Source organism: Phocoena sinus, chromosome 15, assembly GCF_008692025.1.
Source record: "Phocoena sinus isolate mPhoSin1 chromosome 15, mPhoSin1.pri, whole genome shotgun sequence".
NCBI classification, from domain to species: domain Eukaryota; kingdom Metazoa; phylum Chordata; class Mammalia; order Artiodactyla; family Phocoenidae; genus Phocoena; species Phocoena sinus.
In genome coordinates, this window is record NC_045777.1 from 39,929,491 (window position 1) to 39,947,637 (window position 18,147).

Consider the following 18,147-nt stretch of genomic DNA (forward strand, 5'->3'; position numbering starts at 1 on the left):
TTCTAGTTATTCACTCTGTTCTTCCTTCAGATAAATCCAGCTGTTTCTTGCCTATAATCTGTTTTTCTTTCTCTCTCTACCCTAAAAATCTTTCCTAAGAGGGCATGATACGTATTAAAGGCCTAAGCAGCAATGCTTATAAATCTGAGGAAGTAATTCAGTTTTTTTTAAATAAATTTATGTATTTATTTATATTTTTTTATTTTTGGCTGCATTGGGTCTTTGCTGCTGCAGGCGGGTTTTCTCTAGTTGCGGCGAGCGGGGCCTACTCTTTGTTGTGGTGTGCAGGCTTCTCGTTGCAGTGGCTTCTCTTGTTGAGGAGCACAGGCTCTAGGGGCACAGGCTTCAGCAGTTGTGGCTTGCGGGCTCTAGAGCGCAGGCTCAGTAGTTGTGGCGCATGGGCTTAGTTGCTCCACGGCATGTGGGATCTTCCCAGACCAGGGCTCAAATCTGTGTCCCCTGCATTGGCAGGCAGATTCTTAACCACTGCGCCACCAGGGAAGTCCAGTAATTCCGTTTTATTCCCATCCCTGGAATGCCCCATCTATCCCATCAGTTGCATGCTTATATTATGAAACTTATATTTTATCCTTGAGTGGATTTTCATAAATTCTAAGTAGAGACAGCTTTGAGATGAAAAGTGTTTTAAACAGGTAAAGCCTAAATTTTGGCAAATGGTTTGGGGCAACCCTTGCTTAGCCAGGTCCCCACCAGTATCCTAAGGGTAGGGCTGGGGTAGGGGTGTGACTGGACACCTTGACATTTTTGGGAAAACTAGAAGAAAAGCATTGATTCCTGGTATGGGTTTCTGTTCCTCTTCCCAAGCTGGTGAGGGTGGAAGAAAAAGAGGAGCCAGTGACAAAGCCCTAGATTCAGAGGATCCAAGAACAGATGAGGCTTAAAGGAACAGGAAGCCAGGTAGGGACGTTGCCCATTGCCATGCCACCTTCAGGCCGGTAAGGCTCTCTAGGAATAGAGTGGAAAAGTAGCCTGATATGCTTGGGCCAAGAGGGCTTGACAATCCCCTTATTATTCTATGTTTTCAGACCACCTGACCCCATTACCACTAGCATCTGCTGTCAGTGGCTCTGCAGAAGCCAGATGTTACAACAAGACCACAGACACCATAGTGAATTCATCAGGGAGAGAGGCCAGTGACCCATGGGGAGGTGGAGTGCAAGCCCATCCCAGCACAAGCCAACAGAGGGAAGAGGGTGGCCATGAGCCAGATGGTCCCTCCACAGTGACACAGAAAGTCCCTGGAATCCAGATGCCACCCAACGAAGACAAAATGGCAGCAAAACAAATATAAAGTGCCATGTAAAAAGAGACCAGGCTTACGTGGAGAGGACTAACAGAATGAGGGCAAGGAGTCAGGCATTAAACCGAGTTAGGGAACATTAAAAGAGTTACAACAGGCACCCTGCCTGCACTGTCCACCATGGGCTGGGGAGAAGAGTCAATGTAGGTGTGGGACATCTGGTAAAGTCTGCCCCAGACACAGGCCCAGGACGCAGCCCTGCTGTGACCTGGCAGGCTGGGCCCTGTCGACATGGAAACCAGAGGTCCCCAGTGGTTACACACAGGTGCTCATCGGGACTCCCTGGGCCAGGCCCTGCACAGCCTGCACACAGCCCTTGTGGCCCAGGTGGTCACACACTGACCATTCGTCCCCTCTGCAGGGGCCCTGTGGCCTGTGTGTCCTGCAGTCCTGTGTCCTCTGCACGCCCCCTTGATGCTGGGCTCCCACGGCATACCCAGCCACCAGGTGCTGATTATCTGTTCCCCATCTACACTGCACTCCGGAGGGTGGCCTATTGTTTGCCCAGCAACTCCAGACCAGTCCCAGCCAGGCCAAACTAGTGAACTTCTCTGCTACCTGCTGAACCACACCTTCTCCAACAAGGTCTGAGCCCCTCCCAAGCATGTCCTTCCCTGGACACTCTCAGATCTAGGGCACCACAGAGAGCTTCCTTACAGCCTCCAGTTACTCTTTCATCATAGTTAACAATTCCTTATATTAAACTCCTCCTGATTAACCTAATGTATGGTTTCTACCTCCTGACTGGACCCAGAGGGCTACATACTCCTAGCAGCAAAATCTATCAATATTTCCACTTTCTCCATGGACCCCCTCCCTCAAAATCACCATTTCCTCTCCATGGCCTGGACCATTCCAGCCCCTAATGTCGGTCTCCTATAGAGATGGTCTTGGACAACCTGAGATCTACTTTATAAACCCTCCCCTAAAACATCATTTTATTGATCAACTTAAGAATACATAAGGGTTCTCTCCTTTCTATCAGATCGAACATGAACTCCTACACAGAGATTTTAAGGTCCTCGGGACCTGGCCTCACCTGGCCTATCCAGCCCCGCTGCACATCACGAACACTGCCCTCTAGGTAAGAGTCATGCAGGTGTCGAGCCCTCACCACGCCTAACCCCACTGTCATGTCTGTGCTCACACTCCTTTCTTCCCCACCTTTCCCGGCCTCCTGGGGCCAGTTCTAGGAGTTCATCATCCATGAATCCTTTTCAGGTGATTTCTTCCTACGCTTTCATCTGTGTTGTCCTCACCACATAATTAGCACCTTATATTATCCTGTCTTGATTCTCTACGTGGAGACACCCCCCAGATTAACCCTGTGATACTCTTCCCCTCATTTATGTGTTCATGGCTTATTACCCTAACTTGTTTTTTGGGGTTTTTTTTTGTTTTTTATGGGATAGGGTTGCTGTGAGGAGTTAGAGGAGGCGTCTTTTTTTTTTTATTCAATTTTATTTATTTATTCATTCATTCATTCATTTATTTATTTTATTTTTTGGCCATGCTGTGTGGCATGTGGGATCTTAGTTCCCCAACCAGGGATCGAACCCACGCTCCCTGCCTTGGGACCATGGAGTCTTAACCACTGGACTGCCAGGTAAGTCCCCCTTATTTTTAACTACATTTTATATTTTTTATACAACTTCACAAGCCTTTACCATAGTGGTAAGCTCAATGTTAAATGATGGGAAAAACCCGAGTCAAATAGTTTTAATCCACAGTAACAGTTATCTACAGGGCCATTGCGAGGCTACACAAAATCTTCCTGCATATTAGAAAAAGCCATCTCTTCCTCCAACCAGATGCAGCCTCACATCAGGTTATATGGGTTTGGCAAATGAAGCCAGGCCAGATTTCAACTCAACCCTAGACAACTGTGTGTGGCAGCACTGGATTCATGAATACAACACTAACTTTTTTAAAAAAAGAGTCAAATTCTATTACAGAAAAACTTTTAAATGAGGTTGCCCCTTGAATTTTGTTTTAGTAGAATTTTATTCCACTGTGTATGACTCTAATCCTGGACAGTGTCTCACAACTTGGGCATTACATTGGTGATATGGTAAATTTCATGCAGTAGTAGCTATTTTGATGGAATTTCTTTTCACAGCCAATGTTAACTTAGGGTCTAAGTCCATGCTAAACCCTGGACCTAGGTCTAGCAGTACAAATGTGGCATCTGACTCATGAAGCTTACAGCTCAGAGGAACAACCTCTATTTACAAGGAAGTAATTTTCTTAATGTTATACTTACTGATAAACTTGTTTTGCATAGTTTCCAGCAGAGCTTGGTGGGCATCTTCAGCTTGTAAAGCGTGTGAACATTCTCTAGCCAGTATGGTGCGCACAAGATGCTCTCCACATCCTAGAAAGCCAAGGAAACCAAGAACGGTTGAGGAAAGGCAGTACTAAACATCCTTCTTATCTTACTAGCATTAAACCACCCCTATGCACCACTGAAGAAGTAGTTATGTTGGAGAATAATTCAGTGAGGGATGAAATGATTTCTACGAGCAATCTGGTAATTTTAGTAAAGAGATTTGACAGAAACTAAAGAAACACATGTCTAATCTTAAAAGGAAACAAAGAAAAATAAAAGGAAACCCCTTTTTCATAGGAATTATTCACATAATACGTGAATTTAGACTCTCTACCTAGGAACCACCTAGGGTTCTGTTTCATTTCCATTGCTGTATAACCACAAAAAACTGTTTTATAATTTCTATACAGTAGGCCCTTGTTGGTTATTTATTTTATATATGGTAGTGAATATATTTTAATCAAAAGTTCTTAAATTCATGAAATTTAAACCAACACAAACTGATATAACACACATTTTCTGTTTGGCTAGTATGTACTGTGACAGACATTAGGCACTAACAACAAATCTCCCTTAAAAATGTTATCTGTAATTGTTAAATCATGTTGGTGCCATTCATTTCAGAAATTTTCTCTGCATATGTACACCTCTCCTCCTTCCCCCCTTCCTCTGCCCCCATATACACATGCATGTATGTATACACACATATATGTATATTATGTATACACGTACATTATACACTCATTGCCAAAAATACAAACTGTTCGAAACTTGTGAAAGTTTTTTTTTTTTTTAAATCACCTATGTTTTGTCAGAAATAACTTGCCTGTATTTTTTGGTAAAGTAAATGTAAATCTCCTTCAAGATCTTTGTGAGTGTCTACACTTAGATCTTCATCTAGGTATGCAATTTAATATACTACTTTGTGGGCAGGATTATGGTGATCCCTATTTTGTTAAATGTTTGCAATATTATTTTTATAATCAGGGGAAAAATTAAAATAAAGCTAATAGAAAAGAAACCATTTTCGACACTTACTATGTAGAGACACTGTGTAAGCTCAGGAAACTCCATAAATTTTAATTCCCTTTGTGTACGTATTTGATGTTGAACAGTGAAATGTTATACTTTAGAACAATAATAATTGTTAGGAAACTGGCATATTATAAGCTAAATTGGTGTTCAGAAGGTTATGTACACATGCCTCAAGGCAAACAGCTAAACCACATGAAGTTAACATTACAGCAAAAATACACAGTATGTGTCAGACTTTCTCCTCTGTAGTTATACAGGAATATATAGGGTTTTCCAATGCTTGGTTTTTTTCCAAGAAATTTAAAATTATGACTTCTATTCTGACATATATCACCTTTAACATAAGAGCCTTGACACCAAAAGCTTGTTCTGTAAGTTCCAGTCAAAGAAAAGTTTGATTTTATGGTTTTATTCACAAATTTCCAAGGTTTCTTAGAATATGCTGCCATATAGCTGAAGTGTGATTCAGAGGCAAACAGTTCCATTCTTTATTCATAGATATTAGAAATAAGTCTTTCAATACATCTTCCTTCTGTCCTTAATCATGCAAGCAAGAGTGTATTTATATTGTCAGATCTTAGCAGAAGACATGGATTATACAAAGAATGAAGACCTAACTACAAACCTAGAGGGAAAGTGATAAATACCAAATTCTAAAAGAACTTAGAAAAGTACACAATTATTTGTCATCAATAAGAATGACTAACTAGACTGAAATACATAGTGAATTCATAGCTTATGTTTTAAAAACACCTTTGGAAGATGCTATGGAACCAATTCACTATTCTGAAAATGGATAAATGAAAGAAAACAATCAAGCATTTCTCTGTCCTTCCTATAGGAACTGTGTAGCAGGGTAACCAGAAGGTTTATGAAGGAAAATTTTCTCCATAGTAGTATCCCAGTTAATAAATGAATAAGAAATTAACAAAATTAGAATATAACCGTTTGTAACCTATAATTTAATAATTGCTATAGGCAACAATCGTCAATGGCTGCTAATATCACAAAAAGATACAGATATTACATATCCCTTGATAAAATTACACCTTTGTAGTCTTGCCCCACACCAAAAAAATTACACCTCAATCTGATCAAGCCTCTAAATTCAACTATTAATTTCTAGAAATAAAGAACATCTGCAAAAAACCTACAGTTAACTTCATACTTAATGGTGAAAGACTGAATCATTTCTCCCTAAGATCAGGAACAAGGCAAAGATGTCTGCTTTTATCGCTTTTATTCAACAATACACCGGAGGTTCGAGCCATTGCACTAAGTCAAGAAAATGAAGTAGAAGGCTTAAAGATCAGAAAGAAAAAGGCAAAACTGCTCCTATTTGCAGATGATATAATTGTTTATGTAGAAATCCCAAAGGAATCTACAAAACCACCACTAGAGGTATCTCTCCAGATTCTTCCTGTTTGGTTAGGAGTCTAGGGCAAAGGTTGGAAGCAGATTCCTGCCTGGTACTTATCAGTCCCCAAAATATGAACTTTATTTTCATTTCTTTCCCCATCTGTTCACACAACAGATTGTTAATGAGCACCTACTTGGTGCTAGGACCAGAGGACACAGTAGTTGGCAGAGGTGCTGCTATATTTTGTCAGATCTCCCCGGAGGTGTTAGACCCCTGGTTGGCTACTGAACACTCAGTTAACTGCCATTCTGGCCAGTCCAGATGCCAGTGCCTTGACTGTGTGCTCTACAGACCAACCTTGAGGATTTAGCTGAGAACTCTGGACTCATCAGAAACCCTGGACATTCCCACAGCCTGCTGAGAGCCAACCTCCATGGCCATGTCTCTCCCTCAAATCCCAAACCTTAGCCCAGTCCCAGCTCACTCTTTCCTAGCGTGTTTCCTATTACTGAGACTCCAGTATGCCTCATACCCAGACATCAGAATTATAATACATTTCCTTGGCATCTCCAAGTCCACATCAGAATCACATGCCTTGATCTGGTAGGTAACAAGCAGTGGTGGTTTGGTGGTGGATGTGACCTTACCCCAACATACTTGAACCAAGAGGATGCAGTCCATTTTCATGGGACTCTAAAGGAGGCTTGTGACCAACACGGTGCAGATCTCTACCCAAAATTTTAAAAATGATGTGACGATGACTTTTTTATAGCCCATCATGGGGAGTGGAGGGGTATTGGGGGTATCTTTTTTGATGACCTTGACTCTCCCTCCAAGGAGGAGGTGTTTCACTTTGTGCAGAGCTGTGCCCAGGCTGTCATTCCTTCTTACATTGCCCCTGTGAAAAAGCACTGTGATGACTCTTCACCCACCAGGAGAAGTTGTGGCAGCAGCTCCAGAGAGGATGGTATGTAGAATTTAACCTGCTGTACAATCAGGGTACAAAGTTCAGCCTCTTCACTCCAGGATCCAGGATTGAAAGCATCTTGATGTCTTTACCTCTAACTGCCTGATGGCAGTACACGCATTCGTCCTCAGAGAACTCCACAGAAGCTAAAATTCTGCAAGTTCTGTGCCACACAAGGGTACACTGATGCAGGCAGAGCAGCCTTCTTGGGTTCTGGGGGATACACAATGCATACCCCTGCTCCACTGGCCAGCACCACTGCCACTGTGTGGCACACTGTCACCTGTGTCTTACAGCTCCAGTCTTCTCCACCGTGGAGTCTGCCTCCTTGGCAGGTGGTGAAATGTGTTTTAACCACCACAAGCTTCTGTTGGACGCTATCTGTGGTAGGTGGTGGGATGGCAGCTTGTCAGAGTCAATTGGTCGATGTAAACTCATTTATACTTTTAGAATCATTTTATATGACTAGTTTACAAACAATGACGTTGAGTTTCCAAGAATTGGTTGAGGGGATCTAAATATTATATTATAATTTGTACCAGGAAACTTCTCGTGCTATTTTTGTTTCATATGTTTTTTAAAGGACTAGGTTCTGCCACAAAAATCTGTCATGGGATACATTTTATTTTCATTAATTCAATGAGGTTGAGACTAACTAGTAATTTTAGAAAGCAACTGAAAATGAAGGTAAAAATTTTACTTTGTCATTACTGAAGTTTATTTGTTCATAATCTTTATATATCTTTCTCTAGAGATCATAATAATCATAATTTTACATAATGTAAAATATTCATTTTTATAATGATATTTAGGAACACTTGAAATTTTCTTCATCTCTGCATGCATTACAATCCAGTGATTACCTACAGTTAACTCTAAAGTGACATCACTATTATTTAAATAAGGGCTATATAAGTCGTAATTTTGATTTTCGTAGAAATATAGTTTGTTGATGTTGAGATTCTCTGCACTTTTGAATGTGAAAGCTTAGACACTTGGATTCTGATATTTAAAAATTTCTATTCCAGACATTTCTATATGGAAGTTTAGACTAAGAACAACTCTGGGGATGTGATTTTAGGAAATGTTTCTCACTTGGGAAATGAGGAAAATTTTCGTTCCTTAATTAAAGCAGACATAACTGGTGTAAGAAGTATGTAGGCAGTTTATAAATACATTTCCTTGAAGATGGACTAATTGAAATCATCCTCTTTTAAAATTAGAGATTTTGCAACTCTTACCTTTGTTCTAAAGAGAAAATCACAACAGAGTTCTCAATAAGACTTCTTTGTTCATATATAATATGAATGCATTTTATTCATAATATATTGAAGTTTGTAAAGAACAGTATCTTCCTACATGTTAGTAAGCATTATCTTGGAATATGTTGAATGTATGATAGTGTGTGACTCTTCAGAGGTGGAAAAAGCATGAGTTCAACTATCTCACAACAGGTGTGCTGATAAATTTTATTATGAAATATGACTAAGAAATGTTTGTATTTTTCATTTTTTCCAGGGTAATTGACATAGGAAAGATAAATATTTCTTACTACTAAAACCACAGTTCCTCATTCCTAGGTACCTTATCCAAGAAAAATATAAGTTTTGCACTTGAATTTTCATAGCAGCTTTATTCTCAATAGCCAAAATTTACAGCAGCTTAGAATGATAAAGAGAAGGAAAATGAGGAGTTAAGAAACCTAAAGTATAAAATGAGAAGATCTAACATATTAATAGACATTTTGAAAGAGAAGAGAAAGAATGGGGGAGGGGGCACTAATCTTTGAAGAAATAATAAATAAGTTTTCAGAATTTAAGCTATAAGGAAATCCTAAAATTAAAGACGCATACAGAGTTCCAACAAAAGTAAATAAAAACAAATCTATCCTTAGGTATACCATAGTGGAAAATGCCGGAAGAAAGACAAAGAGAAAATATTAAAAACTAATCACAATGGACTTAACTGATACTGATAGGACATTCCATCCAAAAACAACAGAATACACTTTCTTCTCAAGTGCACATGGAACATTCTCCAGGATAGATCATATCTTGGGTCACAAATCAAGCCTTGGTAAATTTAAGAAAATTAAATCGTATCAAGTATCTTTTCCGAGCACAATGCTATGAGACTAGATATCAATTACAGGAAAAAAATCTGTAAAAAAATACTAACAGGGCTTCCCTGGTGGCGCAGTGGTTGAGAGTCCGCCTGCCGATGCAGGGGACACGGGTTCGTGCCCCGGTCTGGGAGGATCCCACATGCCGCGGAGCGGCTGGGCCCGTGAGCCATGGCCGCTGAGCCTGCGCGTCCGGAGCCTGTCCTCCGCAACGGGAGAGGCCACAACAGTGAGAGGCCCGCGTAACGCATAAAAAAAAAAAAAAAAAAAAAAAAAAAAAAAAAAAAAAATACTAACACATGGAGGCCAAACAATACACCACTAAATAACCAAGCGATCACTGAAGAAATCAAAGACGAAATCAAAAAATACCTAGAAACAAATGACAATGAACACACGACAACCCAAAACCTATGGGATGCAGCAAAAGCAGTTCTAAGAGGGAAGTTTATAGCAATACAATCCTACCTTAAGAAACAAGAAATAAACAACCTAAACTTACACCTAAAGCAATTAGAGAAAGAAGAACAAACAAACCCCAAAGTTAGCAGAAGGAAAGAAATCATAACATCAGATCAGAAGTAAATGATAAAGAAATGAAGGAAACAATAGCAAAGATCAATAAAACTAAAAGCTGGTTCTTTGAGAAGATAAACAAAATTGATAAACCATTAACCAGACTCATCAAGAAAAAAAGGGAGAAGACTCAAATCAACAGAATTAGAAATGAAAAAGGAGAAGTAACAACTGACACTGCAGAAATACAAAGGATCATGAGAGATTACTATAAGCAACTATATGCCAATAAAATGGACAATCTGGAAGAAATGGACAAATTCTTAGAAAAGCACAACCTTCCGAGACTGAACAAGGAAGAAATAGAAAATACGAACAGACCAATCACAAGCACTGAAATTGAGACTGTGATTAAAAATCTTCCAACAAACAAAAGTCCAGAACCAGATGGCTTCACAGGCGAATTCTATCAAACATTTAGGGAAGAGCTAACACCTATCCATCTCAAATTCTTCCAAAATATAGCAGAGGGAGGAACACTCCCAAACTCATTCTGTGAGGCCACCATCACCCTGATACCAGAACCAGACAAAGATGTCACACAAAAAAGAAAACTACAGGCCAATATCACTGATGAACATAGATGCAAAAATCCTCAACAAAATACTAGCAAACAGAATCCAACAGCACATTAAAAGAATCATACACCATGATCAAGTGGGACTTATCCCAGGAATGCAATGATTCTTCAATACACGCAAATCAATCAATGTGGTACACCATTTTAACAAATTGAAGAAGAAAAACCATATGATCATCTCAATAGATGCAGAAAAAGCTTTTGACAAAATTCAACACCCATTTATGATAAAAACCCTCCAGAAAGTAGGCATAGAGGGAACTTACCTCAACAAAATAAAGGCCATATATGACAAACACACAGCCAACATCATTCTCAATGGCGAAAAACTGAAACCATTTCCTCTAAGATCAGGAACAAGACAAGCTTGTCCACTCTCACCACTATTATTCAACATACTTTTGGAAGTTTCAGCCATAGCAATCAGAGAAGAAAAGAAATAAAAGGAATCCAAATCGGAAAAGAAGTAAAGCTATCACTGTTTGCAGATGACATGATACTATACATAGAGAATCCTAAAGATTCCACCAGAAAACCGCTAGAGCTAATCAATGAATTTGGTAAAGTAGCGGAATACAAAATTAATGCACAGAAATCTCTTGCATTCTTATAAACTAATGTTGAAAAACCTGAAAGAGAAATTAAGGAAACACTCCCTTTTACCATTGTAACAAAAAGAATAAAATACTTAGGAATAAACTTACCTAAGGAGACAAAAGACCTGTATGCAGAAAACTAGAAGACACTGATGAAAGAAACTAAAGATGATACAAACAGATGGAGAGATATATCATGTTCCTGGATTGGAAGAATCAACATTGTGAAAATGACTTTACTGCCCAAAGCAATCTACAGATTCAATGCAATCCCTGTCAAACTACCAATGGCATTTTTCACAGAAATAGAATAAACAATTTCACAATTTGTATGGAAACACAAAAGACCCCGAATAGCCAAAGCCATCTTGAGAAAGAAAAACAGAGCTTTATAGGCTCCTGAGCTTCAGACTATACTACAAATCTACATCAAGACAGTATGATACTGGCACAAAAACAGAAATATAGATTAATGGAACAGGATAGAAAGCCCAGAGATAAACCCACGCACATATGGTCACTTTATTTTCGATAAAGGAGGCAAGAATATACAATGGAGAAAAGACAGCCTCTTCAGTAAGTGGTGCTGGGAAAATTGGACAGCTACACGTAAAAGAATGAAATTAGAACACTCCCTAACACCATACACAAAAATAAACTCAAAATGGATTAAAGACCTAAATGTAAGGCCAGACACTATCAAACTCTTAGAGGAAAACATAGGCAGAACACTCTATGACATAAATCACAGCAAGATCCTTTTTGACCCACCTCCTAGAGAAATGGAAATAAAAATAAACAAATGGGACCTAATGAAACTTAAAAGCTTTTGCACAGCAAAGGAAAACATAAGCAAGATGAAAAGACAACCCTCAGAATGGGAGAAAATCTTTGCAGATGAAGCAACTGACAAAGGATTAATTTCCAAAATTAACAAGCAGCTCATGCAGCTCAATATCAAAAAAACAAACAACCCAATCCAAAATTGGGCAGAAGACCTAAACAGACATTTCTCCAAAGAAGATATACAGATTGCCAACAAACACATGAAAGGATACTCAACATCACTAATCATTAGAGAAATGCAAATCAAAACTACAATGAGGTATCACCTCACACCAGTCAGAATGGCCATCATAAAAAAATCTACAAACAATACATGCTGGAGAGGGTATGGAGAAAAGGGAACCCTCTTGCACTGTTGGTAGGAATGTAAATTGATACAGCTACTATGGAGAACAGTATGGAGGTTCCTTAAAAAACTAAAAATAGAACTACCATATGACCCAGCAATCCTACTACCAGGCATATACCTTGTGAAAACCATAATTCAAGAAGAGTCATGTACCACAATGTTCACTGCGGCTCTATTTACAATAGCCAGGACATGGAAGCAACCTAAGTGTCCATCGACAGATGAATGGATAAAGAAGATGTATATATTCCATATATACAATGGAATATTACTCAGACATAAAAAGAAATGAAATTGAGTTATTTGTAGTGAGGCGGATGGACCTAGAGTCTGTCAGACAGAGTGAAGTAAGAAAGAGAAAAACAAATATCGTATGTTAACACATATATATTGAATCTAAAAAAAAAAATAAAAATGGTTCTGACAAACCTAGGGGCAGGACAGAAATAAAGATGCAGACGTACAGAATGGACTTGACACGGGGAGGGGAAGGGTAAGCTGGGATAAAGTGAGAGAGTGGCATGGACATATATACACCACTAAATGTAAAACAGATAGCTAGTGGGAAGCAGCCGCATAGCACAGGGAGATCAGCTCGGTGGTTTGTGACCACCTAGAGGGGTGGGATAGGGAGGGTGGGAGGGAGGGAGATGCAAGAGGGAGGAGATATAGGGATATATGTATATGTATAGCTGATTCACTTTGTTATAATGCAGACACTAACACACCATTGTAAAGCAATTATACTCCAATAAAGATGTTAAAAAAAAGAGAGAGCTTTTTTTACTCTCTCAGTAAGGAGAGTCTCAGCAAGCACCTGGGCAGATGGGCAGCCTTGAAGAGCTGCTGTGCCCTCTCATGCATGGGAGCAACCAAATGATTTCTGTGTCCCCGAGAGAAGCGGGAAAGTCACAGAGGGACCCTCCAGACCTGAAGGAGTCATACAGCTGGGACCTAGGGACACCTCTGCAGCACCCTGCCTGGCTGATGTTCAAAGTCCAGTCCAAGTGACTGCCATCGCTGTGGGTGTCAGTGTGAGCGGATGGCACTAGGAACTCTGCACCCCACCCCCACTCCTTAAGTCCCCAAGAAAAGGAGGAAACAGGAATCCCCAAAGCCACTAATGGCATCTTCTTTATGCCAGGCACTTGTTAGGCACTTGTATTAAAGCAATAAATAAAACATAAAAATATAAAAGAAAACTAATCACAAAGAAAAAGGTGATCTCCAAAAAAAATTTTTTTAATTTAAAAATTTAACTGGTAAGTTACATATTCCCAAGCAACAGAAGAGGTCAGAAGGCTAATATCTTAAAGATGCTAAGGCAATAAACAAACAGAAAAACACCTGTCAACCTAGAATCGGTTAAACTACCATTCTGGAGTGAGGGTGAATAGAAACAGTTTCAGACTTACAAACTCACTTCTTTGAGACTTAAGCTCCCAGCTTACTTCTACTCTGCGCAACACTATACCTTGTCATAATTCTTACTGATTTTAACATATACTAGATATTAAAATATTAGGTATTACCCAATACCTTAGCTTCTGGATTTTCTGAAATCCTCTCTTCAAATTATCCACACTGCCTTGTAAGTTCACTCCCACGATTCTGCCATAATCAATAACATTAACTTCTCCATAGTCCCAGCTGCAGTCATCCCACCCCTCCTAACTTTCCAGCTCATCTCTTGACTACTCTAATTCCAACATTCCCTCTACCTCACCAAAAGTGCCATCCCATTAATTCTGCTGCTTTGTAACTATCCCTCACTGCCCTTAGATCCTCACTTCCTTCCTTATCCAACTAAAATTCCATGCTTCATCAACTTATACCCTTTCTCTTACTCCTGAAAGCCTCCATGTTTTGCTCACTTCATCAAACTTATCTGGCAAAAGCCCACGCTGGAGTATCAGTCAGAATAACTATACGAGCCTGCAACAATAAACACCCCCCAAATCTCAGTGGCTTAACACAACAAAAATATAATTTCTCATTAATGTTATAAGTTGTACCTGGGTCACCAGGGAATGTGCTTCCAACAGTCACTCAGGAACAAACCCAGGCTAATGGAGGCTCCATCATCTATAACTGCACCTCCTGGATCATATCCCCTCCAGGAGAATGAGAGGGCTACCCAGGGCCACTTTACAGCTTTAGCCTGGAAGTCACACATATCATTTCCACGCTAGTCCACTGGCCAGAAATAGCCACATGGCCACATGGTCTCAGGCAACTGCAACGGGGCGCGGTGGGGTGGGGGGGGGGGTAGAGGTGGAGGGGGTGGGCTGTGAAACACAGAGGAGTGTATGGATATTCAGGGAGCACTATGCTAAATGTCTCTGCAACATCTGACTAAATCCAACTTCCCATGCCTGCACCTGCACAGCTAAACGAGGTGCAGACGCCATCCTGTGAGCAGGGGGTGACATTCATGGGCAGGAAGGCCTACCCATTGAGGAAGGTGGGAGACAAAGGACAGACCCAGGTACCAGACAGCATTGCTGGGTAGCCCGACCAGCCCCAGTCTCCTCTGAGGTGTCTTGTTACATGAGATTTAAAACAAAAGAAAATAAAATCTATCTGTTTAAGCCACTATAATTGAGTTCTCTTTTTTAAGCCCAAATGAATTCTTCTTTTTTTCTTTATTTTGGTAAAATATATATATATATAACATGAAATTTACCATTTAATCATTTTTTAAGTGTACAATTCAGTGGCATTTTTACTCGCATTGTTGTACAATCATCACCACCATCCATCTCCAGAAGTTATTCATCTTCCCAAACTGAAACTGTACCCATTCAACAACTCCCCCATCCCCCCTGCCCTCTAGCCCTGGCAACCACCATTCTACTTTCCATTTCTATGAATTTGACTACTCTAGGTATCTCATGTAAGTGGAATCATACACTTTTGTCCTTTTGTGACTGACTTAATTCCCTTAATGTAATGTCCTCAAGGTTCATCCATATTGTAGCATGTTTCAGAATTTCCTTCCTTTTTAAGGTTGAATAATATTCCACTGTATGTACATACCACATTTTGCTTATCCATTCAACCACCAAGCAACATTTGGGGCCAAATGCATTCTTTTTTTTTTTAATAGATCTTTATTGGAGTGTAATTGCTTCACAATACTGTGTTAGTTTCTGTTGTACAACAAAGCAAATCAGCCATATGCACACACAGGTCCCCATATCCCCTCCCTCTTGAGCCTCCCTCCCCTCGTCCCTATCCCACCCCTCTAGGTGATCGCACAGCACCGAGCCGATCTCCCTGTGCTATGCTGCTGCTTCCCACCAGCCAACTATTTTACATTCAGTAGTGTATACATGTCAATGCTACTCTCGCTTCGCCCCAGCTTCCCCCTCTCACCCCCTGTCCTCAAGTCCATTCTCTATGTCTACCTCTTTATTCCTGCCCTGCAACTAGGTTCATGAGTACCATTTTTGGTTTTTGTTTTTAGATTCTATATATATGCGTTGGTGGGAATGTAAATTGATACAATCACTATGGAAAACAGTATGGAGGTTCTTTAAAAAACTAAAAATAGAACTACCATATGACCCAGCAATCCCACTACTGGGCATATACCCTGAGAAAATCATAATTCAAAAAGAGACATGTACCAAATGCATTCTTAATCTATATAGATAGCCATTTGCTGGTGAAAGAAAATGGCTCAGAAAACTTTACATTGAAAGAAGATGACTTCTTCCATTCAAACATACAACTTTGTACTGAGTCAAATACAATTTCTGATAAGTTCATGTAGATGTATTTATCAGACACCATTAGCAGGAAGACATGAAAAAGATTATTTGGCTTGATAACATTTATCTTAACTGAGTTATTTTGGAAAATTCGTGATATGTTTAATTTCTACCAAAAACCAAATTTCTTTATAATTTGTTTGAATAAATAAGACTGATTTGATTAAAATAAATCCTTATGATGCCTGAAAACGGAGTCTTAGATATTTAAGAGCCCCTTTTATCCACGTAAAGGACGACCACTTCCCTGAGCCATGTGAAACCACTTCTGCGAGGCCATCGTTAGAGTGCCTATTTGTGGGTTTGTTTAGAATCTAGAAAAAGTTGCCAACTCTGGGAAACTAGAAGAGTTAATAGAGTATCTTTGTTTTTTCCTCATCTTGATGTTTCCAACAACACCATCATTTCTCTAGTGAACACTCTGGCCTACGTTACAGAAGAGCTTCTGTATCTTTACTAAAGGAAAAACCTGAGAATTGTGGGTTAAGCAGCAGGGTCACCTTCTGTGTTCTACGTATTCAATTTTCTCATTCTCTCATCCATTCTCTCCCTCTCCCTCTCCCTCTCCCTCTCCTCCTTCTCCCTCTCCCTCTGTCACACACACACACACACTCACACACACACCCACACACACACACACACGCACCCCTCCCTACCTTAAGGCCATAAAGTCCTGTAGAGTAAGGGTTAGTATTTTCTATTCGGCAGTCAGACTGATGTTTGAATCCGGCTGAGTTGAGTCTGGGACTCTTTATTTAAGTCTCAGTTTCCTCTACTGTGAAAATGGGGAATGGGAGTAGTAACTACCTCACAAGGACAAAATGAGACAACAAACGTAAAACATTCAGCGTGGGGTTGGGCACTGAGTAAGCACTTCATACTGCAATGGATAATGACTGCCTTAAGAAAAACCATTAGCTATCACTTTCTTGTCTCTCCTCATCCTTTTCTCTGTATTTTGCTTCTGTTAGAACAAGGTGATTCCCAGCTAGCCTGACAATCATCACTGAGAGCCTAGAATACATTTAAAGAGGAGTTTAGCCTTTGACTTGCAATTCTGAAAGCTGCTGCTTCCAAGAAAGCTGAGCTCTCACCTAGGGTCAAAATGATCACGTGGGTAAACCTTTCATTATCAGAACAAAACAAATAATATGATAAAGATTTCACTTAGTTTGGTAGGAAACATTTTAACTGTGGTTATCCAGGGATTATGGGTTATGCATGATTTTTGTTTGTTATGCATTCCTTCTGTTATTTTTCCCAATTTCCGTAATAAACACCTATCTTTTTTCCCAAGAGGTTCAATGCCCAACATCAATGCTACACTCCTGCATTCACCGTACTTTCTCTTCAGGTACAATAGTAAAGGGCAAGGCAGGGTCTCCCATTATGGGATTTGGTCCCATACACTTCACTGCCCTATATCTGAGTTCGTGAAGAATGCTCCAGGTGTTTTATTTCATCCGCCCTCCATCACACATTTGGTATTTTCACTTCAGCATTAGTGATAGATGCAGCCTTCAAATTAAGATAATTAAAAATATGTAATATAATAGCCCAATAAAGTCATATTGTCAAATCACGTTTTAGTTCCAAAAGGTTAAGTGGCAAACTGAAAAGCATTTGCAATAAGGACAGAGAAACATGAAAACTTACCAACTCTTGGCTGACATTTAAGATATATCTTCACTGCATCTCAAGATAATTTTTAATTGTTTTATATTCATCTCATTTAGTGGTGGCAGCAGTGGTGGGCATGAGCCAGATTATTACAAAACGAAAATTTAAAAGGCCGTTATGTGTCAAGTTTTTAATGTAGGGTTTTAATGGACTGTTTAAATGGTAGAGGATTAGGATATAATTCCTGCAGAGGACCTAAAAATGAGATTAGGATTTTTAACTATAAATCCTAATCCCACAGATCTTTCTCTTCTTCTGGAGACTTTATTTCTTCTAAACCACTCTAACCTAAGTTCTGATACAAAGACCCCCAGAGAGGGAGAGTGAAGCTGCATTCACAGGAGAGAAATAACCCACATTCCCAGGCAGCCTGCATCCCAGAGCAGGATCAGCAGCAACAAAAGCTCACATTCAGTACCCCTGGCACACTACACATCTCCAAGGCTTCCTGATGATCTTCAAGTATTTATGTCATCTTATAAACGCTGCCATCCACTCTCACTGCGGCGAGTGGGCATCTGAAAAATCTTTTAACACATCCCCTGTTAGAAGTCCACAGGGACAGATAAGTAATGAGGAAAGGCCTTTCCAAATCTAAAAGGAAACATTT

The 18,147-nt window shown here is 39.8% G+C and overlaps 1 protein-coding gene across 3 annotated transcripts in view; it reads right to left on the bottom strand.

Annotated features, from left to right (window-relative positions):
* TASP1 (taspase 1) overlaps positions 1-18,147 on the bottom strand; it is a 248,776-nt gene that overhangs the window by 88,100 nt on the left and 142,529 nt on the right. For all 3 annotated transcript variants that reach the window (XR_004345945.1, XM_032606609.1, XM_032606608.1), the window contains one exon: positions 3,585-3,695. Coding sequence is in view for 2 of the 3 variants with exons in the window: in XM_032606609.1 (XP_032462500.1) it covers positions 3,585-3,695 (111 nt within the window). In the remaining variant the exon portion in view is untranslated. The remainder of the gene's footprint in view (positions 1-3,584; positions 3,696-18,147) is intronic.